This window comes from Rattus norvegicus, chromosome 1 (assembly GCF_021556685.1).
Source record: "Rattus norvegicus strain SHRSP/BbbUtx chromosome 1, alternate assembly SHRSP_T2T, whole genome shotgun sequence".
Classification (NCBI taxonomy): Eukaryota; Metazoa; Chordata; class Mammalia; order Rodentia; family Muridae; genus Rattus; species Rattus norvegicus.
The window spans coordinates 16,070,605-16,094,978 of NC_141534.1; the positions used below are offsets into that span (position 1 = coordinate 16,070,605).

The 24,374-nt window shown below is 45.2% G+C and overlaps 1 protein-coding gene across 3 annotated transcripts in view; it reads left to right on the forward strand.

Annotated features, from left to right (window-relative positions):
- The window catches only part of Map3k5 (mitogen-activated protein kinase kinase kinase 5), a 207,858-nt gene that overhangs the window by 156,954 nt on the left and 26,530 nt on the right, over positions 1-24,374 (forward strand). For 2 of the 3 annotated variants that reach the window (XM_087575895.1, XM_087575901.1), the window contains 6 exons: positions 1,323-1,450; positions 1,866-2,002; positions 12,078-12,183; positions 15,896-16,053; positions 18,170-18,347; positions 19,096-19,116. In XM_087575895.1, coding sequence (XP_087432021.1) covers positions 1,323-1,450; positions 1,866-2,002; positions 12,078-12,183; positions 15,896-16,053; positions 18,170-18,347; positions 19,096-19,116 — 728 coding nt within the window. 3 annotated transcript variants of the gene reach the window in all.

Genomic DNA, 24,374 nt, shown 5'->3' on the forward strand with positions numbered 1-24,374 from the left:
TGTGTGTGAGAGAGAGAGAGAGAGAGAGAGAGAGAGGACTAGCACTGATTTCTTTAGTTATAGTTTTGATACGCCAATATACTCAGCTTATTAACTAAAGCTAATAGAAGAATGATGTTGATTTGAGCTGCCCACTCTGGGTTGCAACAGATCAATCTAAAATGGAATTGGTGTCCCCTACACCTAATCTGTTAATTCGTAAGATCTGAGCCTTCCATAAATCAAGATTTGTAGCGTCCAGTCTAAGGAGCCCGCCCGGTTAAGCCATCAGAATAAGTAGGTCCTCTGAGCGTTGATACATGCAGGGATAACAACCTGAAGCCATCCCGCTGTTCTTCACACCATGTTGTTTTCTCATTCCTGCTTAAACTACATTAAGCTTGAGCTGGTCTGTCCTGTCTCCTGTCTGTTCGGTCCAGATGCTGTCATGAATTACCAGGGAAAGCCAATTAAATCACTAAAAGTTGATTTGTTGAAATTTTATTATTTGACAGGCTGTGCAATACCTGCCTAAGCGCTCATTGATCCTGCCGTTCTCCAGAGAACACCATAATGCCAGCCACTTAACTCCCATAGCCGTTCTCAAGGGGGACGCTTTGCAGGGCCTCCTTTAACGATCAGAAGCGCTGTGCTAATTCAGAAATACAAAACGCGTTCATAGTTTGTTACGGCTGCATACACTGAGCACATGGGTTTGAACTCAGTTGTGCAGCTTGGCCTTTCGGCCTAGAGCTTTGTTTAGGATCGGGTGAAAATCATTCAGAAGGTGAGGGGTTTGAACGAGCGGGCTGAAAGAGATTGGAGCATGAATGGTTTTGTGGTTCCTACCAAGGAGTTCATGAACCTTTGGGAAGTTGTGGATGGGCATTGTTAAGCTATTGGGAATATTTGCCCACCCCTGGCATGGTGGTTACGGTGACGAAGCCAGTGGAGCAGGTTGCCGTGGTAACACAGACAGTGGTGTGAATAGTATCTACTCTCCTAGGTCAAGTCTTGAGTTCGTCAGGAGCTTCGTGATCTGAGGTCGTCCATCTATTAATCACTTCCTGTGTCTGTAAAATAGGTGTCCCTAATAGTACATTTAGATAAAAGAAACGAGTTGATATGAGTGAGTAGCTTTGAACAATATCCAACATCTTCCGCCCCCTGTCCAGCTGCAACTGCAAGGTCACAGAATTTATGAGAAATAAAAGCCTCGGATGGTCATTGATTTTTTTATTTGTGGGCACAGTTTAGCTGGCATTTTCAGCGTGCACTGCTTAAGTTAATTCTCCAGAAGTCTGGCTGAATGCTTCACGCCCTGACATTTGTGTGCCTTGCAGATACTCTCAGCCCCTGCATGAGGAAATTGCCTTACACAAGCATCTGAAGCACAAGAACATTGTCCAGTATCTGGGCTCCTTCAGTGAGAACGGCTTCATCAAAATCTTCATGGAGCAAGTCCCAGGAGGTAAGAGGTCGCCTGTCTTACTTTCAGAAGTGTGAGTCTCTAAGGCCCCGAAGCAGAGCTAGAGGGAACGAGAATTTGTTAGAGTCCAGGTCTTGACTTATCTGTGTCGTGACAACGGTTAGGTAGGTGACATAACCTTGATGCTTATCAGCAGGTCAGACATTTCAAAACCGTTTTGGTTTCAGCCCTTGTGACTTGGGTTGAAGCTAGCATCCGAGCATCCTAGAACTTAGACTGTGGATCATGACTGCCTTCAGAAGAGGGATAGTGCCACATTCTTACTTGAGCCCAGGTAACCAGTAGCTTCTGGCCTGCTGTGATAAGCCAGTGCATTCCGACTTAATTTAGTGCCACATCATGTATATGATTTAAAGAGCTTGGCTGAGTTTTAACCACGGGTTCTCTTATCGTACAGGAAGTCTCTCTGCTCTCCTCCGTTCAAAATGGGGCCCACTAAAAGACAATGAGCAGACGATTGGCTTCTATACGAAGCAAATATTGGAAGGATTAAAATATCTTCATGACAATCAGATAGTCCACCGGGATATAAAGGTAGGACACGCCACGACTCATCCTCCTTGGGGGTCTTTCTGGGGAGTTATTCTGTCTGAAAACGATGGGTTGTGTCCTGAGTGATCATTGTGAATGGGGAATGAGGAAAAGTGAGCGGTAACAGTTCTCGTCCCCCGTTCACAGTTATGCTCATGACGAGTCTTCTTCCGACACAGCTTCCTCACCCACTGAAGCCAGTAGACTTTGCTGCCAATCCGTGGTGTTTTCTTGGAGCTCTGTAGCATGGACTTTAGTACTCTCATGCTGAACAGGATGTGGCCTCTTCCTGAGGAACTGCCAGGCCTATTAATTCCTATACAGATTCCTAAAATAAAAACATCAGCTTCTCGTGAAAAAGCAAATTCAAAACTAATCAACCTTGGTGCTCTCTCTCTCTCTCTCTCTCTCTCTCTCTCTCTCTCGCTCTCTCTCGCTCTCTCTCTCTCTCGCTCTCTCTCGCTCTCTCTCTCTCTCTGCAACCTTTCCCCTGGACCCTCCCTTGCTTTCTTTCTCTCAAATGTATGACCTCCATTAATGGTTGAGATATATATTCCTAAATTTGTAAATACAATCTGCTCAGTGTATAAAATGTTACTTGATTTCAAGGTTGACCTCTTGGTATTGGATAACCAATTTGGGGACTCCTGGGGAAGATTTCTATTTCTCGTGCTCTGAGCACTCCTTAGTGGCCTGTAGTTCTTTGTCTAGAGTCGATGCCCCATGAGATTTCCCCTTCCATGGTAATGTGTTTATCGGTGTCATCCTTGTCTGGGTCTTGTTTGAGCAGCCATGTTGGTGAGACTTTCTAGGCGTGACTTCTCTGGCATTTGGAGAAGAAACCTCACAGCAAACTTCCTGTTACTTTCTGGATCTTAAAAATCTTTCTGCCCTCTCTTCTGCTATGGCCCTGGAGCCTTTGATGAGAGAGCTGTGTTGTAGATGGATCATGGAGCCTTTGGAGAAGGAGCTGTAGATGTGTTGTTGGGCCTTGGCGTCATACTGTCACTGTTCTCTGCATTTTGATCAGTTTACTTTTCTTTAATGATCTCTGTCTGTTATAAGGAGAAGTTGCCTTGATGAGAAATGAAAACTACCCTTTTCTGTGGGCATAAGAGTAAATGTTTAGAATGTAGTTAGGAGTCGTGATGGTTTAGTAAGGTGGTAGATGGTGGTTCTCCTCCATGGTTCATAGTCCCTTGCACTTGGCTGGGTTTCTAGCACTGTGCTCGATTTCCCTCTCGTTGACTGGGCCTTGAGTCCAGTTAGAGAACTCTTGGTTACCAGTAAACGTGCTTGCCACTGTGCACTCTTAGGGATAGTGTGCGATGCTGGTTTGGGTACTTCCTTTCCTTGGAAGCTTGCATGGTATCTTCTGGTACAACAAAAGCTTGGCCTCGTGGAGGAGGCTCTAAAATCAGAAGCAGCTTGAATCCCTTATGACTGTGTCTAAAGTATATGGTATATACATCAACAGAGACTTACGGTCAGCCTCTGGAAGCAGTGGTAATAGCCATGTATGGGGAGTCTCTTCAATATCCCTGACCTACAGCTCAAAAGGGTTCTTCTCATGCCTGATGTTTGGGCTTCTGTTAGCTAGTGTATGGCTTTGTGGGGAGCATTGTCAGCCCAGATGGGAAATTTCATATGTGTGTGTACACATATATGTATATATAGTTGTGTGTGTGTGTGTGTGTGTGTGTGTGTAGGCAGGCTTATGTGCCTTATATGTAATTCTAGTAGCTAGATAATTGTGATTCCTTAGGACTTTTTCAAACATTCTTTCTGTTATTTTACCCCCTTCTCTCCTGCTTTATTAATCTCCCTCCACCTCCCTAATTACCAGGACAGCCAAGGGTACACTGAGAAACCCTGCCTCAACAAAAAGCGACCCCTACTCTTTCTTCTACAAGTCAACTGCACCCAGATATGTCCCCCTATTGATCCTCACCACACTCCGTAGCTCCTTTTCGCCTTCCTGGTTTCTGCGGTTGGTCTAGTTTATGTTTTCATATCTGAAGGCTTGGAGCTAGGGACCACAGATGAGGGAGAACATGGTGCATTCGCCTTTCTGGGTTTGGGTCATCTCACTCCACGCGATCTTTTCTAGTACCTTCCACCTATCTGAAGAGCTCATGATTTCATGCTTCTTTACAGCTGAGTGGCGTTCCTTGACCTATACGAACCGCGTTTCCATTATATGTGTGTCATCTGAAGGACATTTAGGTTGCTTCACTTCCTGGGTATTGTGAATAGAGCAGCGACCATCATGGCTGAACAAGTGTCATCGGGGCAGGGTGTCAGGTCCTTTGGGCATACGCCTAGGAGAGAAAGAGCTGTGTCATGGGATCGACTTAGCTTTCCGAGGAGTCTCCACACCAGTGTTCAATCCCACCAACACTGAGTGGGGCTTCCCCATACCCCTCCAACATTTGTTGTTTGTTGTTTTGTTGATTTTTGCCATTCTGACTGGGGTAAGATAAAATTTGAAAGTTACTTCAGTTTGCATTGCCCTAATCACTGGGGACAAGGGACTTTTTTTTAAGCTAATTCTTAGTCATCTTTATTTTTTCTTTGGAGAACTCTGTTCAGATCCCAAGCCCATTTATGAACCGATCCGTTGGGGTTCTTTTTTTATTTTTTTGACTCTCTGATTTTTCAGTTCTTTATATATTCTGCATATTAATCCTTTATCAGATGTATAGCTGGCAAAGATTCCTTCCGAATCTATGGGCTTCCTCCTGATTTGTCTGTTTCTTTTTCTTTTTTTTTTATTGGATATTTTTTTATGTACATTTCAAATGTTATTCCCTTTCCTGGACATAAACCCCCTAACCCACCCCCCGTCCTTCTTCTTTAAGGGTGTTCCCATCCCCAACCACCCTCCCATCCTGCTCACTACCTTTGACATTCCCCTACACTAGGGGTCTGTCCTTGGCAGGACCAAGGGCTTCTCCTTCCACTGGTGCCCAGCAAGGCCATCCTCTGCTACATATGCAGCTGGAGCCATGGGTCGCTCCATGTGTAGTCTTTAGGTAGTGGTTTAGTCCCTGGGAGCTCTGGTTGGTTGGCATTGTTGTTCTTATGGGGTTGCAAACCCCTTCAGTTCTTTCAATCCTTTCTCTAATTCCTCCAATGGGGTCCCATTCTCAGTTCAGTGGTTTGCTCCTAGCGTTCACCTCTGTATTTGACATGCTCTGGCTGTGCCTCTCAGGAGACAGCTATATCAGGCTCCTGTCAGCATGCACTTCTTAGCTTCATCCATGTTATCTAATTTTGGTGTGTGTGTGTATGTATGTATGTATGTATGTATGTATGTATGTATGTCTCATGTGGGGCAGGCCATTCCTTCAGTCTCTGCTCCAACCTTTGCCTCCGTATCACCTCCTATGGATATTTTTGTTCCCCCTTTTAAGAAGGAGTGAAGCATCCACAGTTCGGTCATCTTCCTTCTTGAGTTTCATGTGGTCTGGGGGTTGTATATTGGGTAATTTGAGCTTTTGGGCTAATATCCACTTATCAGTGACTGCATGCCATGTGTGTTTTTTCTGTAATTGAGTTACCTCACTCAGGATATTTTCTAGTCCAATCCATTTGCCTACGAATTTCATAAAGTCATTGTTTTTGATAGCTGAGTAATATTCCATTGTGTAGATGTACCACATTTTCTGTATCCATTCCTCTGTTGAAGGGCATCTGGGTTCTTTCCAGCTTCTGACTATTATAAATAAGGCTGCTATGAACATAGTGGAGCATGTGTCTTTGTTATATGTTGGAGCATCTTTTGGGTATATGCCCAAGAGTGGTATAGCTGGATCCTCAGGTAGTTCAATGTCCAATTTTCTGAGGAAACTCCAGACTGATTTCCAGAATGGTTGTACCAGCTTGCAATCCCAGCAACAATGGAGGAGTGTTCCTCTTTCTCCACATCCTCACCAGCATCTATTCTCCCATGAGTTTTTGATCTTAGCCGTTCTGACTGGTGTGAGGTGCAATTTCACGGTTGTTTTGATTTGCATTTCCCTGATGACTAAGGATGTTGAACATTTCTTCAGGTACTTCTCAGACATTCAATATTCCTCAGCTGAGAATTCTTCGTTTAGCTCTATACCCCATTTTTAATAGGGTTATTTGACTCTCTGGAGTCTAACTTCTTGAGTTCTTTGTATATTTTGGATATTAGCCCTCTATCAGATATATGATTGGTAAAGATCTTATCCCAATGTGTTGGTTGCCATTTTGTCCTAATGACAGTGTCCTTTGCCTTACAGAAGCTTTGCAATTTTATGAGGGCCCATTTGTCAATTCTTGATCTTATAGCATAAGCCACTGATGTTTTGTTCAGGAAATTTTCCCCAGTGCCCATGTGATCGAGACTCTTCCCCACTTTTTCTTCTATTAGTTTGAGTGTATCTGGTTTTATTTGGAGGTTCTTGATCAACTTGGACTTAAGCTTTGCACAGGGTGATAAGAATGAATCGATTTGCATTCTTCTACATGCTCTCCTCCAGTTGAACCAGCACCATTTGCTGAAAATGCTATCTTTTTTCCATTGGATGGTTTTAGCTCCTTTGTTAAAGAATAAGTGACCATAGTTGTGTGGGTTCATTTCTGGGTCTTCAGTTCTGTTCCACTGATCTACCTGCCTGTCTCTGTACCAATACCATACAGTTATTATCACTATTGCTCTATAATACTGCTTGAAGTCAGGGATGATGATTCCCCCAGAAGTTCTTTTGTTCTTGAGAATAGTTTTCACCATCCTGGGTTTTTTGTTATTTCAAATTAATTTGCAAATTGCTCTATCTATCTCTATGAAGTTGGAATTTTGATGGGGATTGCATTGAATCTGTAGATTGCTTTTGACAAAATGGCCATTTTTACTATATTAGTCCTGCCAATCCACGAGGATGGGAGGTCTTTCCACCTTCTGAGATCTTCCTCAATTTCTTTCTTCAGAGACTAGAAGTTCTTGTCATAAAGATCTTTCACTTGCTTGGTTAGAGTCACACCGAAATATTTTATGTTATTTGGGACTATTGTGAAGGGTGTCAGTTGCCTAATTTCTATCTCAGACTGTTTATCCTTTGAGTAGAAGAACGCTACTGATTTGTTTGAGTTAATTTTATACCCAGCCACTTTGTTGAAGCTGTTTATCAGGCTTAGTAGTTCTCTGGTGGAACTTTTGGGGTCACTTAAATATACTATCATATCATCTGCAAATAGTGATATTTTGTCTTTTTCCTTTACAATTTGTATCCCTGTTGTTGACTGATTGCTCTGGTTGGGACTCCAAGTGCTATATTCAATAAGTAGGGAGAGAGTGGGCAGCCTTGTCTAGTCCTGTATTTTAGTGGGATAGCTTCAAGTTTCTCTCCATTTAGTTTGATGTTAGCTACTGGTTTGCTGTATATGACTTTTACTATGTTTGGATATGGGCTTTGAATTCCTGATCTTTCCAGGACTTTTATCATGAAGGGGTGTTGAATTTTGTCAAATGCTTTCTCAGCATCTAATGAAATGATCTTTGAATTTGTTTATATAGTGGATTAAGTTGATGGATTTCCATATGTTGAACCATCCCTGCATCTCTGGGATAAAGCCTACTTGATCATGATGGATAATCGTTTTGATGCGTTCTTGTATTTCATTTGTGAGAATTTTATTGAGTATCTTTGCGTCGATATCCATAAGGGAAATTGGTCTGAAGTTCTCTTTCTTTGTTGGGTCTTTATGTGGTTTCGGTATAAGAGTAGCTGTGGCTTCATAGAAGGAATTTGGTAGTGCTCCTTCTCTTTCTAATTTGTGGAATAGTTTGGACAGTATTGGTATGAGGTCTTCTATGAAGGTCTGATAGAATTCTGCACTAAACCCATCTGGTCCTGGGCTCTTTTTGGTTGGGAGACTTTTAATATCTGCTTCTATTTCTTTAGGGCTTATGGGACTGTTTATATGGTTTATCTGATCCTGATTTAACTTTGGTACTGTATTTGTCTAGAAAATTGTCCATTTCCTCCAGATTTTCCAGTTTTTGAATATAAGCTTTTGTAGTAGGATCTGATAATATTTTGAATTTCCTCAGATTCTGTTGTTATGTCTTCCTTTTCATTTCTGATTTTCTTAATTTGGATACTGTCTCTGTGCCCTCTGGTTAGTCTGGCTAAGGGTTTATCTATCTTGTTGATTTTCTCAAAGAACCAGCTCCTGGTTCTGTTGATTCTTTGTATAGTCCTTTTTGTTTCTACTTGGTTGATTTCAGCCCTGAGTTTCATTACTGCTTGATTTCTACTCCTCTTTTGTGTATTTGCTTCTTTTTGTTCTAGAGCTTTTAGGTGTGCTGTCAAGCTGCTGATATAGGCTCTCTCCAGTTTCTTTTTGGAGGCACTCAGAGTTATGAATTTTCCTCTTAGCACAGCTTTCATTGTATCCCATAAGTTTGGGTATGTTGTGCCTTCATTTTCATTAAATTCTAAAATGTCTTAGATTTCTTTCTTTATGTCTTACTTAATCAAGTTATCATTGAGTAGAGCATTGTTCAACTTCCATGTATACGTGGGCTTTCTGTCATTTTTGTTATTATTGAAGACCAGCCTTAGTTTGTGGTGATCTGATAGGATGTTTGGGATTATTTCAATCTTCTTGTATCTGTTAAGGCCTGTTTTGTGACTGATTATATGGTCAGTTTTGGAGAAGGTACCATGAGGTGTTGAGAAGAAGGTATATTCTTTTAAGATGAAATGTTCTATAAATATCTGTTAAGTCCATTTGGTTCATAACATCTGTTAGTTTCTGTATGTCTTTGTTTAATTTCTGTTTCCATGATCTGTCCATTGATGAGAGTGGGGTGTTGAAATCTCCTACTTTTATTGTGTGAGGTGCAATGTGTGCTTTGAGCTTTAGTCAGGCTTTTTTTATGTATGTAGGTGGCCTTGCATTTGGAGCATAGATATTTAGGATTGAGAGTTCATCTTGGTGAAATTTTCCTTTGATGAATATGAAGTGTCCTTCCTTATCTTTTTTGATAACTTTTGCTTGAAAGTTGATTTTTTTCCATATTATAATGGCTACCCCAGCTTGTTTTTTTGGACCATTTTCTTGAAAACTTGTCTTCTAGCCTTTTACGCTGAAGTAGTGTCTGTCTTTGTCTCTGAGGTGTGTTTCCTGTATGCAGCAAAATGCTGGGTCATCTTTACATATCCTGTCTGTTAGTCTATGGTTTTGGGGGGTAGGGGGAATTGAGTCCATTGATGTTGAGAGATATTAAGGAATAGTGATTGTTTTTTCCTGTTTTGTTGTTAGAGGTGGTATTATGTTTGTGTGTCTCTCTTCTTTTGGTTTTGTTCCTTTTGCTTTTCTTGCTTTTTCTAGGGTGTATTTCTCTCCTTGTGTTGGAGTTTTCCATCTATTATGCTTTGTAGGTCTGGATTTGAAGGAAGATATTGTGTAAATTTGGTTTTGTCATGGAATATCTTGGTTTCTCCATCTATGTTAATTGAGAGTTTTGCTGGATACAGTAACTTGGGCTGGCATTTGTGTTCTCTTAGGGTCTGTATGACGTCTGTCCAGGATCTTCTGGCTTTCATAGTTTCTGGTGAGAAGTCTGGTGTGATTCTGATAGGTCTGCCTTTATATGTTACTTGACCTTTTTCCCTTACTGCTTTTAATATTCTTTCTTTATTTTGCACGTTTGGTGTTTTGACTATTATGTGACGAGAGGAATTTTTCTGGTCCAATCTATTTGGAGTTCTGTAGGCTTCTTGCATGTTTATGGGCATCTCTTTCTTTAGGGCAGGGAAGTTTTCTTCTATAAATTTGTTAAAAATATTTACTGGCCCTTTAAGTTGGGAGTCTTCACTCTCTTCTATACCTATTATCATTAGGCTTGATCTTCTCATTGTGTCCTGGATTTCCTGGATGTTTTGGGTTAGGAGCTTTTTGCATTTTACATTATTGTTGACAGTTATGTTGATGTTTTCTATGGTATCTCTGCCCCTGAGATTTTCTTTTCTAATATGTTGGTGATGCTTGCATCTATGACTCCTGATCTCTTTCCTAGGTTTTCTATCTCCAGGGTTGTCTTGTTTTGTGCTTTCTTTATTGTTTCTATTTCCATTTTTAAATCCTGGATGATTTTGCTCAATTCCTTTTTTTTTCTCAATTCCTTGTTTTCCTGTAATTCTTTAATTTGTTTTTGTGTTTCCTCTCCAAGGACTTCTACTTGTTTACTTGTGTTATCCTGTATTCCTTTAAGGGAGTTATTTATGTCCTTCTTAAAGTCCTCCATCATCATCATAAGATGTGATTTTTAAATCCAAATCTTGCTTTTCCTGTGTGTTTGGATATCCAGTATTTGCTTTGCTGGGAGAATTGGGCTCTGATGATGCCAAGCAGTCTTGGTTTCTGTTGCTTAGGTTTCCGCACTTGCCTCTTGCCCTCAGGTTGTCTCTGGTGTTAGCTTGTCTTGCTGTCTCTTACAGTGGCTTGACCCTCCTGTAGGCCTGTGTGTCAGCACTCCTATAGACCTATTTTCTTTCCGCCAGACCTAGGAACAGAGAGCTGCTCCTGGGTTTGTGTGACCTGAAGCCTCCAGGCAGGTTGCTTGGTGTAGAAGAGTTGGTCTTACCTCTGCTCTCAGGTGTGTAGGCGCTCCTGGCAACTGACTATCAGCTCTCGGTACAGGCAGAAACCTAAAAGGTGCTGCCCTTGACTGCTCCTAGGTCCCTGTGCCCAGAGGGCACACATGGCACTAGGCGGTTTCATCTTGAGTCAGGAATATGGGCACAAAGTAGTTGTCTCCTCTGAGTTCTTAGGATTGTCCACACTTCTGAGCATCCAGCTCTCTCTCCCCCATGGGATTTTGGTGCAGGGAGCTGTGGGACCGGTTCAGTTCAGTTCCGGGTGCAGTCAGAAACCAGCAGGTTCCTGCTGTTGACTGCTCCTATATTCCTGTATCTAGAGGCCACTAAGCAGGTTCCTTTTGGGCCAGCAATATGAGCAGATGTGGCCATCTGCCCTGAGATCTCAGGATTGTCCTCACTTCTGGGAGTTCAGCTGTCTCCCCCATGGGATTTGGGTGCAGGGAGCTCGATTTAACTGTTTCTTTAGTTGTGCATAAGCTTTTTAGTTTATAAGGTCCCACTCGTTAATTGTTTGGCTTAATTCCTTGGCAAATGAAGTCCCGTTCAGGAAGGTCTATGTCTATCCCTGTATCTTGCAGGGTACCGCCTACGTTTTCCACCAGCAAAAAATAATAAAGTTCAGATAGAGCCTGACGTTCTTAAAGTATGTCCTTCCTTTTGTAAACAAACCAAATGAATTCACCTTTTGGTGAGTACAGAGCCAAACAGTGGAACCAGGAGGTTGAAAAAAAAAAAAAAAAGGACATTTCAGACATTTCACTGTTTAGAGCAAGCAAGCTGAGGGCTTTTACTCTGGGGTGCACCCCTGTACAAAGAGAGGACTTTTCTTGTGGAGCCTGTCCATACATAGCCAGACTGATACTGGATGGGGCACATGCCTGAGCACGTGTGTGTCCGTGCTGTGTTCACTTTAGGGCAGAGATCACATGGCCAAAAGGGATAAATGGTGAGCATAATACATCCAGAGCTGAGAATTCGGAATGCTAATGAGCAGAGATGGCTGTGGCCACTGTGTGGCCGTTTTCTCTTGACTACGTCTTCAGGAGTGTCAACCGTGGCTTAGCGTCCTACGCAGTCCACGGAAAGTAAGAAACAACAGAGAGGAGAATGTAAAGGGCCCGGGAAGTTAAGGAAGTCATTTATATAGATCCAGTCCACAGGTGATCCAGGCTAACTGTAACTGTGTGAGCTCTCCCCTCGGGGCCGTGTTTGAACCTGTGACCTGAAGAGAAGATTATAAACAACTGATAGCATATAAACAAAAATTATGTTAAGAACTCTGTACTGAAAAGAACTCTGTCCTGGGATAAACTGCTTAGTGGAGAGCACGGTCGTACGGATGTCATTGTTTGCTCTGAGGGCACTTTTATCAGGCTCAAGTCAGCCACAAACAGCATCAGTGAAAAGATAACGTTTTGATTGGGATGTTCTTTCCCCAGGGTGACAATGTATTGATTAATACCTACAGTGGCGTGCTCAAGATCTCTGACTTTGGGACATCCAAGAGGCTTGCTGGCATAAACCCGTGCACCGAAACCTTTACAGGTACGTTCGCCACTAATGATACACATCTGGGATAATTAAAAGTGTAATTGCTAAGCCCCAGCATCAGGTGAGAGATAAACTAAGGTTTCTCACGAACACCGACGCTGAGATTGCCCGACGCTCACTGGAAAATGGTGTACCGGGTCTGACTTCCCCTTCTGTCTTCTTGGGGTTCGGAGTGGCTCAGCCTGTGCGAAAACCACTGAAGGCTACTTACTTGCTTTTTGTTTCCCGGTCTTTTTTTTTTTTTTTTCTCTTGACCGGCCTTACAGCCACAGTGACCCTCCCACAAAACTGCTGTTGACAAACATGCGCTAGCCCAGCCTCTCTGATTCTTTTTTTTTTGTTTTGTTTTTGGTTCTTTTTTTTTTTTTTTTTTCGGAGCTGGGGACCGAACCCAGGGCCTTGCGCTTCCTAGGCTAGCGCTCTACCACTGAGCTAAATCCCCAACCCCGCCTCTCTGATTCTTACTCATACTCCAACCACTTCCTATCTAGGCTCCGGCTTCCCTCCTTCTTACTCTGTTTTCTCCCGGGAATCAATCCCCCCACTCCACAATATAAATAACCCTAAGGTTTCGGTTCGGAAAAGGGGAAGTGACTCATCCGCTCGCTCGGAAGAGGGGGAGATGAGAAATTAGGCAACGCAGTGACTGAGCAGCCTCGGAGGCAGAGTCCTGCGAGGGTGGAGGCAGCCAAGAGGAAAACAGAGCTCAACAGATGGATGACTGCCCATTAGGTACCAAGCCAGCGAAAACGTCTCTCCGCCATGTTCTCAAGCTACCTCTCCAGGAGCATTGGGTGCCATCATTATTAGAGGAGGAGGGCAGGGCCAGAGATTTAGAGATTGACTTAAAAGAAAAGTTAAGGAGTCTGTGACTAATTTTTTATTTAATGTAAAGCAAGATGGCCAGATGTCCCCGTTTTCGAATCCTCTGTGGTAGATGGAAACGCCTCCGTTTTGCAAATAGGGACGTTGGTGGGAAGAAGAGGGAGACATCTCCAGTGGTCACGGCAGTTTGTCTGTGATTGAGCTCAGGGTTTCCTCTCTCTCTCTCTCTGCTCTTCTCACACTAGCTTGCAGTCCACCTTCCTCCCCGGCTTACTCTGCATCTGTGCTGGTGTCCTCAGAGGCGGGCAGGAGGAGGGGAGGGATCCTGCATGTCTCTCAGATCCACCAGTCTACACCGCCTCCTACACTCTGATGTATTTCAGACACAGGATTGCCCATATTTACGACGTATTTTAAAATGAACTCAAGCCTACTAGCAACTCCCCCCATGTTTGCACTTCTTCCCTCATTCTCCCTCAGCTTGGCAAGCCGAGATTTAGATGTTGCCCAGACCTAGCAACTTGGGAGATGAGAATTCCTACTTCTGCAATGTTTGAGGGCAGGATGTTGATTTAATATCTTCTTTTCATCTTGAAATTTTGTCCTTAATCTCCCAAGGCATTGCAGGGAAGGAGTCCTCACCGGGGGCCCTGGGCCCGTACCTCTCCCACTGGCCACACAGGAAGGCAATGTGTACAGTGTATGACTAATGCACTCAGATCTCTCTTTAGTGCTGATCTGAGAGCCCTGGTGTGCAGGCCTTGGTTCTTTCAACACAGTGGGCTCTGTAGTCCTGATTGTCTCGGGGTCAAGAAGCCTCATCACCGTTGCTGAATGTAGGAGAGACCTGGCTCTATTTCAGACCGTGGTGATGTGGGTGAGGGGCAAGGCAGAGGGTAGTCATCACTTACAGTGTTCTGACTGCATACTTTGCTTGGGTGCATGGTGCATTGTACACACTGAAATTTGTACATAAACCCTAATTATGAGGCATCATTATCCTGGTTTATGGTGAGAACATTAAGGTTCAAAGAGACTAAATCGCTTGCCCAAGGTCACAAGACTGTTTAGTAAAGATCTGAGGTTTGAACTAGACTTAACATGCTAAGTGGAATTAATTACCTTCTCCTCAAACCTTTCCCACCCACACTCTTGCCTATCTCCACTGAGGGCCACTCGAGACTTTGGCTGTCACTGGCGCCTTTTCTCACGCTGCAGTCCCACCATCAAGGAAGAAGCGGGATGGGCTGTCACCCTTCTGGTGTCACAGCTCTCCTGTCCCGGCTGCCTCGCACAGCCTCTCTGCTTCCACTTCTGCCCCCTCCTGTTCACCCTCAACATTGCAGCCAAAATGTCAACCAGAGCCTGCAGTGACTTCCATGCAGAGTAAACAGAGCCAAAGCCCTTATGTCTGACAAGGTGTATCCTGCCTTGGAGCCCAGTGCCTTTCAGACCCTGCTTCTCACTCACCTAGCACCAGGAGGAAAGCCTTTCCTGCATTTCCTCAAAGCCAGAACTAACACCAAAAGGCTCCCTCCACTGCCCCTCTCCACCACACCCTGTCTCCCACTGGCTCTGCATACCTCCTCCCCTCTCCTGCTCAGTTTATTCTTGTCCACTCTTACTATTTACCTCAAAGCGGGGTTCGTGACCTGTCTTTGATCCATTAAACAGTTTATTCTTAACCGTCTTAAAGTGGTGGCTCTTTAACACAGTTTTGCATATTGTGGTGAGCTCCCCCCCCAGCCCCTCATCCCCCCATTCCTCCACCCCCGCAACCATAAAATTATTTTCGTTGCTACTTTGTAATTTTGCTCCTGTCATGAGTCATAATGTAAACATCTGATAACGCAGAATCTGACGGTTGTTCGACTCCAAGAGGGGTCACGACCCATGGGTTGAGAACCGCTACCTTAAAGTCTTGCTAAGACCCACAGTAGGAATTGTATATATTTAATATACAGAGCCACGCACACCAGAAGTTTTTTAATTATTTTTCATCATAGCTCTCAGAATCCCGGTGCTCGTTATTTTTGTCTGCTCATCCATAGGTCTGTCCGTGTGGGTCCTTCCTCTTGAGACATGAAGGATTGCACAACTGATGGGTACCGTGTAATCCCCTTTCTAGTTTCTTGGTTTTTGTTGTTGTTGGGTTGGTTTGTTTGTTTTTGTTTGTTTGTAACACAAGCACACTCTTGTTTATTGCTACCTCCTGTCTTTGCCATGGGGTAGACGTCTTTCTCCTTAGTTTCTATCACACAGTGCTGACTGACTCCCATCGCCCAGTCTCTCACGTCCATACTTCCGGCCGCGTCTCATAACCACTGTTCTGCTCCCATCTTTGGTGGCACTGGGACTCGCCTTTGTCCCAGCTCATTTCTCCAACCACAGTGATCTCCACGATGGGAATCTATGAGTCAAATACTAGGTTCAGGAACTGGGGACTATATAGCTTGAATGAGATCAGCGAAAGAACTAGATTTTTCTCTGGAAAAGTACACATAGAGTCGTCATAGATTGGAAGAACTGAATGCAGAAATATATATATTGTATTCCCTACTGTTCTGAACAACAACACCACCAAACCGACCAACTATGGTTAAGGCTCTAAGGCATCCCTTAGAGGGGCACATTAGCCTTAAACCACGCATAACCAAATGCTATCGATGAACTGTTCTGTTTCAGTGATACAAGTCCAGTGTGAACACGTACATTTCTACTTTTACTAACTGCAGAGAATGCTGGATCTCGGAGAAAGATGAGATATTGGGACCTGAATCATATTTTTCTTAATTGTTTTATTTATGTGGAAAATTTAAAATGATCCTTAGGTATCCCTCTTTGCCTTTCTAAAGTGGAAATGTGTTTGCATTATTCCCAGGTACCCTTCAGTATATGGCGCCAGAAATCATCGATAAAGGACCACGAGGCTATGGAAAGGCCGCTGACATTTGGTCACTGGGCTGTACGATCATCGAAATGGCTACTGGAAAACCACCGTTTTATGAACTAGGAGAGCCCCAGGCAGCCATGTTCAAGGTCACACACAAGACACGTTAAACACAAAGGGGTGAAAGATTCGTATAGCTGACGGGTGTTTTGTGCATGCATGGGTATCAGAGTTTGTTAGGGGAGAAGCTCCAGGAAGCACTTGTTGAGCCACAGTCGGGGTCGAGGAGAGCTTTTCTCCCCCACTGCAGTCCACCCTACGCCTTCACCTCAGTTTCCTCCGTTCTAAACTGAGATTCCGTGTAAGCTTCTTACAACCCAGTGTAAATGACACAGGACTCTACACTCTGGGAGACAGTGTGGGCGTTTCCCATGTAAGAAAATTGTAAGAGCATTCTGAGGGCCTGGGGATCTGTGGCAGTGGTAAGGCACGTAGGAACACAAAAATTCCACAAAGTAACATTTAAATCTGCAACAAAGGTTTAAAGAATCCATTCATATAAAGGATATAATTGCCGTCTTGAGTAAACCAACTTTATTTCCCTAGACTGTTCCTTCTGTCTGTTTTCCCATAAGTAATTCTGGAAAGTGAGAACACACCCCTACCCCCACCCCGGGTGCAGAGGGCAGTGATATAGAAATATACAGGCCTGAAATTTGGACAGCAGAGGTCTGGACAAGGCAGTGACCCTAAAGTCCTCCCAGCCAAGCTGCCTGTCTCCCAGGAAGCTCCGGTCCCTGCTCTGTACCGCAGGGACCTCTGAGCGTAACTGTTAGCCTCAGCTGGTTACACAGCCCTTGCCCCTCTGCAGATGGCTTCTTGCCAGGGACCCTGTGATACTTGTGTACCGTCCGTGTTTGTACCAAGGGCGATCTACCTCACACTTGTTGAAAAGCTGGTATGCAAATGAAGAGAATTGGAATCTCTGAGTTCTATCCCTTACACTAAGCTCCATCGACAGCACTTTTAGAAGATGCTGTTTATTATCCCTAATGTGGTAATTATCAGGTGATAGTTCGCACACCTCCGGCCCTGGAAGGCAGCCTCCACTGCTCATGAGAAGCGATAAGGTCTCAGGCTGGATCCCACAGCCCCTGACACTGCTATACCGTGTTCCGATGCAGGCTCCAGCAGGGTCAGCGTGCATGGAACATTGGGCAGATAGATTATTGAACCCCCTTATCGATAGGTACAGAGTAAGGAGCAAAGCAGGTTCTCTCACGGGAATTTTCTGAGGGATATGAGATAATCTGTGCAAAGCACCTAGAATTATTTTTTGACATCAAGGGTAAATAGTTATTACAAATCCATCATTACTTCTTAGGATACATTTGTATATAACAAGGTACATGAAGACATCATTGAGTTGTACAGAATGTGTGAAACCGTGAGTGAGTTTGTGTGTGTGTGTGTGTGTGTGTGTGTGTGTGTGTGTGTGTGTGTGTGTGTGTGCACCTGCTGTCATGTATGTGAAGAGCCAGAGGACAACGTGTCTTTTCCACCTTGGGTCCCAGGGGTCAAACATCAGGTTCTCAGGCTTGATTGTCAAGTGCTTTTAAATGGGCCATCTCACCTGCCCCGACCCTTTGAGATACTAATAGAAGTTGATTCTAACTGCAGTATAAAATATGCTTTAATTTCAAAGTGCTCCTAAATATTTCTTGACAGTGGTGATTTGAGATGGGGAAGGAACATGAGCCTTAAGCAAAACAAATCAAGGTGCTTCTTTCTGAAGCCCTGTTTTCCTCATGGGGGTAAGTAGGACGATAGTTCACCTAGTTGCAGAGAGGGTTCCGTGATGTCTGCAAACAGAAAAACTGCGGCCCCCATGCCTACCGTATAGCTGCTCTGAACAGCTCAGTGAGCTCAGCAAAATATCTTTTTTAGAGTGCGGTGTATATTAGAGCGTTCACGGGTTTTGAAGGAACATCTTATTACCCTGTACCTTGTCTTTGGCTAGTTACCCTTCCTGCATCGTTGCTAAAGCTACAAAAGTCTGGAAGTGCCCTGTAGTCTGCGGAAAGCACATCTCAGATCAGCTGAGGAAACGCCACAGGGCAGGCTGGGGACACAGTGCAGTGTCAGGCCACTTAATGCATGAAGCCCTGGTGACCACTGCGAGGAGAGAAAGAAAAAGGGGCAAGTGAGGGGATGCAGTGAGAGAGGACTGTTGGGAGACTCAGTCTGCTTCTGATTTCGCTTTAGGTGGGGATGTTTAAGGTCCACCCCGAGATCCCAGAGTCCATGTCTGCCGAGGCCAAGGCGTTCATACTGAAGTGTTTTGAACCAGACCCTGACAAGAGAGCCTGTGCTAATGACCTGCTTGTTGATGAGTTCCTAAAAGTTTCCAGCAAAAAGAAGAAGACACAGCCCAAACTCTCTGGTACGTGGTTGCACGGAGAGGGTGTGGGTCAGTTTCTAAATAGTAAGTGTTTAAAGGGAAGAGCGTTTCTATAAGGAGCATCCACTTACTGTGTCACTGGAAATTAATTGGTGCAAACAGCACGTTGCTTTCAGGCATCTGCTTCTGTATCGGGAAGTCACATCACTATCCATTCCCCAAATGCTGGGGCCTCCTCCGTAATGACCTCCCAGCCCATAGACTGTGGTTACTGTATCAGCCGCCAGGACTTTCTAGCATTGGGAAATAAAGGCTACAGTGTGAAAGAGGTAACTCTGGTCCTTCAGGGTGGAAACTCCACATTGCCACCAGTGGGCTACCGGCTGTAACAAAACTATTAAATTCCCAAGCATCTAGTTAATGAAGCCTTTTAATTGGAGGCCGTAGAAAATACCCGCCACCTCCCAGGGACTGTTTCTGAACAGTTGTCAAAAATGAGAGGAAAGAAAGGAAAGGAGGAAGGAATACAGGGCGTCTGGTTGCTAGCAACGATTAACATAGAGGTGTAAATTATAAGCGAATTTTTGTCAGTGACTCCATAATTCATTTCAGGAGAGATGGGGTAACAGACCCATTTGTCTTTGGCATTCGGGTGTTTGACTTAGATAAGGATGGGCAGATGGATAGCAGGAAACGACATTGACCCCTTTCAAGGGCTCGGGTTTTACTGACTGCCCAGTTTAACGACGGCGCTAATGTACACTGTTTGCTTTTTCCCCTCCCCCCACAGCTCTCTCGACTGGATCGAATGGTGAGTTGGGTTTTACTCTTGCCCACTAACCTGAGAACTGGCAAAGTGTGACTGATACATTGCCACACTTTTTATGGTCTCCTCCTCTTCTTCCCCCTCCTCCTCTTCCTCCTCTTCTTCCCCCTCCTCCTCTTCCCTCCTCCCCTTCTTCCTCTTCCTCCCCTTCCTCTTCCTCCTCTTCTTCCCCCTCCTCCTCTTCCCTCCTCCCCTTCTTCCTCTTCCTCCCCTTCTTCCTCCTCTTCCTCTTCCTCCTCTTCCTCTTCCTCCCCCTCCTCCCCCTTCTCCTCTTCCTCTTCCTCCCCCTCCTCCCCCTTCTCCTCTTCCTCTTCCTCCCCCTCTTCCCCCTTCTCCTCTTCCTCTTCCTCCTCTTCCTCTTCCTCCCCCTCCTCCCCCTTTCTCCTCCTCCTCCTCCTCTCCCTCTTGCTCTCCTCCCCACCACAGCTTACCTGGGAGGAGTCTGAACACTAAGGATTCACACAGCTGTGAGCCTGGCTCAGCTCCTTCCTGTACAAACACATGCCTCTTCCATAACGAAGACCCGAATCATTGCTCCCTGAGTGCAGGGTAGTGACCATTTTCTTAAATCATCAGTTGGATGAAATCTGTGAGCCAGTTGGCTACTTAGGCCTTTTTTTTGGGGGGTGGGGGGGATGACACCTTCTTTGGGCATCTTAGGACAGTACACTGCACTCTAGTGGGCAAAGAGTTGTGTTTGCGAATCCTAACCGAGAAGTCCAGTTTGCTCTCAGGTCAACGAAAGCATTTCAAAGAGTAATGGGGGGAGGCGCCTGGCTGTGGTGGGCGGCTGGTGGGAGTGAGAGCGCTTTAATGTCCTTTGTGGCAGGAGGTTAGCACCAGCAGGTCTCAGCCCGCTGCTCAGCTGCCTCAGAGCCAGTCAGCCTAGAGTAGAGGCCCAGGCTTTCCCCAGTCCCCAGACTTTCTCCAGTCACTGTCACTACGGTTGTCCTTCTGTGATTCTGAGTTGGGAGCTGGCTCTAAGACAGGACTAGGTTGCTGCCTCCGTTATCCACGGGCATCCTGGGATATGGAAAGCAGCCCCTGCATTTCCTCAGGGTCTACCCCACAGTGCTTCTTAGTTTTTTGAGCACCCCACATGGCACAGAAGTCAGTTTTGATCCCTTGGCCTCTGTTATCTCTTCTTCATACGTGACATGCAGAAGCTTATTTCAGCTGTCACGCTGTGCTGGTTGCTTCCCAGATTTGATTCTGAGACAATACTAGTGTTCTGAAGGAGCGTGGGGGCCGTGCCCGGCCTCTCGGTCTGGCATCACTTGGTCCCTTCTACAGGTCATGGTTTTCATTTGTGGGAAACCTTTCCCACCCACATACGTGAACTTCCGTGAACTTAACTGGGCTCACTTCGACTCACAGCCTTTTCGGTGAGCATGAGATTTCAGGTTATCTCTGCTGGTTGGCTGTGGCTCCTGGGTCCTTCCCCTCTGTGTTCAGGATAACTCTGCAGGGATCTAGACTCCGCCCTAGCTTTATAGTCCAACTCTAGGTAAGCTATTATAAGGTCTTGGGATTTTTAGAGAGTCAGTGGATGGGTGTTGGAGTCAGACTTGAGTTCCCTGTGGACTGAGTGACGTTGAACGTGACTTACCCTCTGAGGTGACAAACACAGGTACTTCAAAGGTGGTTGTGACTGTTCTTACTGCCTCCCGCCTCCTGTGCTCAGCACCCGCTTCCCCAGAGGCTGTTCCCACAGCCTGCAGTTCCCTGCTCTTTCCCTTATGGCCCTCAGGATTCTCCTGTTCAAAATTCTCTTGAGTTTCCCCCTCCCAGAGATTATTCCTCCATGATCTACCCGCCCCCTACCTGAACAAGGTTGCCCTCAAAGGAAGGGGCCATCCCCTACATCCCCATGTAGCAGGTAAGACACACATGCTAGCCTGAACCAGGAGCAAAAGTACCATCTCGCTGTCCTCGGGGTTTCTGCCACCTTTGTGCCTCCAACCCATTACATCCGTGACCATGACTGGGGTTTCTAGACGACAGAAAACCTTTCTTTATCCCCTTTCCCTGGGTGTATTTTATAGGTCATATCCCTATGCCTGGGTAGAGCACAAACAACTTCCCTACCAGGAACAAGGTGGCTTAATACTACCTCTGGTTAGCATGTGTGCAGAGGACAAAAGTGGACAAAGTGTTCAGGCTTGGATCCCACAGGGCTCGTCGCCAAATGCTAAAGAATTAGCAGAGGGGCAGAGAGCAGGAGGAGAGCTTGATCTGGAATGGGCTCACCGACCAGCACTGAGTCCATAACTTTCTAACAACAGAAGTGTCCTATGTCTTCACCATCCGGTACGTAAGCCACCAGACCCTATGTGGTTGTCTCACACTCAAAAACGGTGCCTATGGCTGGGGCACTGGTCTTTTATTTAGATGTTAGTTAATATAAATAATTAATCATCTGAGTCTTCCAGCTACCACGTTGTAGGGTGAAACCAGTCATCATTCTTCTAGCTAGGTGGAGGATGGTTTATTTATTTAATGTCACTGGTTCAATGGCGCTGTTCATCTAGCACAAGGGATGTTAGCGATGGACGATCGGTGGGTAGAAGTGACTCAGACTCAGATCCTTTTACCTGGACTAACTGCATGCTTGCTAGTCATTACAACAACACCTGGCCCTGCCCACGGCCTGCAAGTGTAGCCCGGGCTCCTGTTCTCTTGAGAAAGTTCAGCCAACTTAGAGCAGCTAAGGTGTGGGGACCGTTCTCCAAGGCTTGGGCAACTGGAGACAGGTAAGCCGGCAGGCTTTGTTTTGGAGGGGAGCTTTGTCCCTAGATTGTGTGAGTGGGGAACCTAGCAGGTCCCAGTTGCCCCTGAATAGCTCTTCTAATCTGAGATTTCCTCACAGAAATTGTGACAAACTCTCACTTTCCCCAAGTGAGAACATAGCTACTTCCATTGAGATAGCAGCCCCCCTTCTTCCTCTAGATGGGAATTCTTGCCAACCTGGGTCCCATCCCTAGATGGGACCACCTGTCCCTTTCCCCAACCAAACCCTGGCCTTCCGGTAAAGCTTTCCTTTAGAGGATTTTGGACTCACACTCTTTTCCATCAACCCCTCTCAAGATTTCTGCAGCCAGCTCCTCATAGCCTCAGGCTTCGTGGGACCGGGCAGGGCATTGGCAGTAAGACTGCCAGCGACTCGAAACCCTTTCCAGCTCCCATCCCACAGCCTGAGCACTGTACTCCCCTGTCTGAGTTGGGATCCGAGTGTCGGCGCTGTTCAAGACCTGTCAGCTTGTTACTGGGGAAGCATAGCTCTTCCTCTCAGCCTGCAGAGCTCTAGAACATGAGAAAGCAAGCCAAACAATCTAGAACAGATCCCCCATAAGTATGTAAATGGAACCCAAGTACCCCTTTCCTTCTTCCTAGCCCTAATGACAGACAGCAACCACCAAAAGCCAGGAGCCCAGAAGGGTCCTTTCCACCCAGCGCCCCCCTCCCCCATATAAGTCATATACACTCGCCTCTGGTGGCTTCTGTCATGACCTGATCCTCCTCAGACAGTGCCTTCTCTGCTTTCTATTCCTTGCAGTCTAGTATTTGCCCTTCCACTTGACCTCTGAACCCGCTTTGACTAAACTTGCCAGTGAGGCCCATGGAGGTAAATCCAAGAGGAACTTCCTCAGCTCACCACTTCTCAGAGCCTTCTTGCCTGAAAGCCTGTTTTGTCTCATTTCAGCCATGCCCTGTGCCGGCCTCTCTGATAACTCATCTACCTATCCTCTCGTCCCATGACTGGGCCTCATCATTCTCCATTGCCGATGCCTCTCTCTTCCCTTTCTATAAAATATTGGTATTCTGGAAGGGTGTGTTACCTGTCCCTAAACTAGGGTGGGCATTCCTTGCTTTGAATTACATTGCAATCACTGGTGACTGAAGTCACACCTCTGACCCAAACTTCTTTTGAGCTCCAGACATCTTGCCTTGAATCATCAAATGACACCTCCTGCCTACTAGAAAGATTTCCCCCTCCCATCTTGTATTCTTTCTCATCATAATATGTAAATGGTATGTTATATCATTAATATTTAGAGAACAGAAACCTTGGAGACATTTTGATTGTTTTCACGAGGCTGGGCTTAACAAGAGAAGCAATTTAGAACCAGGTCCACGGGTTGATTTTTTTCCTCAGGCTGAGGAGAGCCAGGACTACACGTGTTGTCCCCAGAAGTCCTTTTCATTTTAAGGTGATTGACAGGTCCTGGGTTCCGCCTTTAAGCATGTAGACTTTTACCCCACTAGGCCTCCTTTTAGGCAATCAGTATCCATAGCAACCTTGAAACTCACAAGACTCGGGCTTTCTCCTTGCTGGCTATTCAAACCACCTAATGAGGCCAGAGAGGCACGACGTAGGCTAACTGAAGGCCTCGCTCCTTCTCTGTAGACAGGCGTGCGTACACCTCACATGAATACGTTTACAGAAGCACAAGATAGGAAAGTCTTAGCTGCTCGTGCAAACAGTATGGTCTGTTCATTCCCAGGATACCAGTTCTGCTTTTGAAGTTCAAGTGATCATGGTGCTGATTCCTCCTTTACTGGAGGAGGGAGAGCCTCACTGATTCACAAATTAACACCTTTCCCACCTGGCCGGCTCCTGGCCTCCTCCTGCCTCGGTATCCCAAGTGCTGAGATTACAGCCTGAGCCTAGCTCAATCAAGTTCTTACTGAAGCCCTTTTGCTACCTGCCTTAGCTAGGGTTTTACTGCTGTGAACAGACACCATGACCGAGGCAACTCTTTTTTTTTTTTTTAAAGATTTATTTATTCATTTATTATATATAAGTACACTGTAGCTGTCTTCAGATACACCAGAAGAGGGCATCGGATCTCTTTACAGATGGTTGTGAGCCACCATGTGGTTGCTGGGAATTGAACTCAGGACCTCTGGAAGAGCAGTCAGGTGCTCTTAACCGCTGAGCCATCTCTCCAGCCCAACCGAGGCAACTCTTGTAAAGGACAGCACTTAGTTGAGGCTGGTTCAGAGGTTCAGTTCATTATTCTCAAGGTGGGAAGCAAGGCAGTGTATATATGTATACATATATATTCACACACATATATAAATAATATATATTCATTTAATATATTTAATATACACATTTATTTAATATTTAATATAAACATATAGTGCCTAGGAAACAATACTAGAGTTTGCCTTTGGGCCCATATGTATATGCACAAACACATGCATATACATCTGCAAACACATACATACCTGTATGC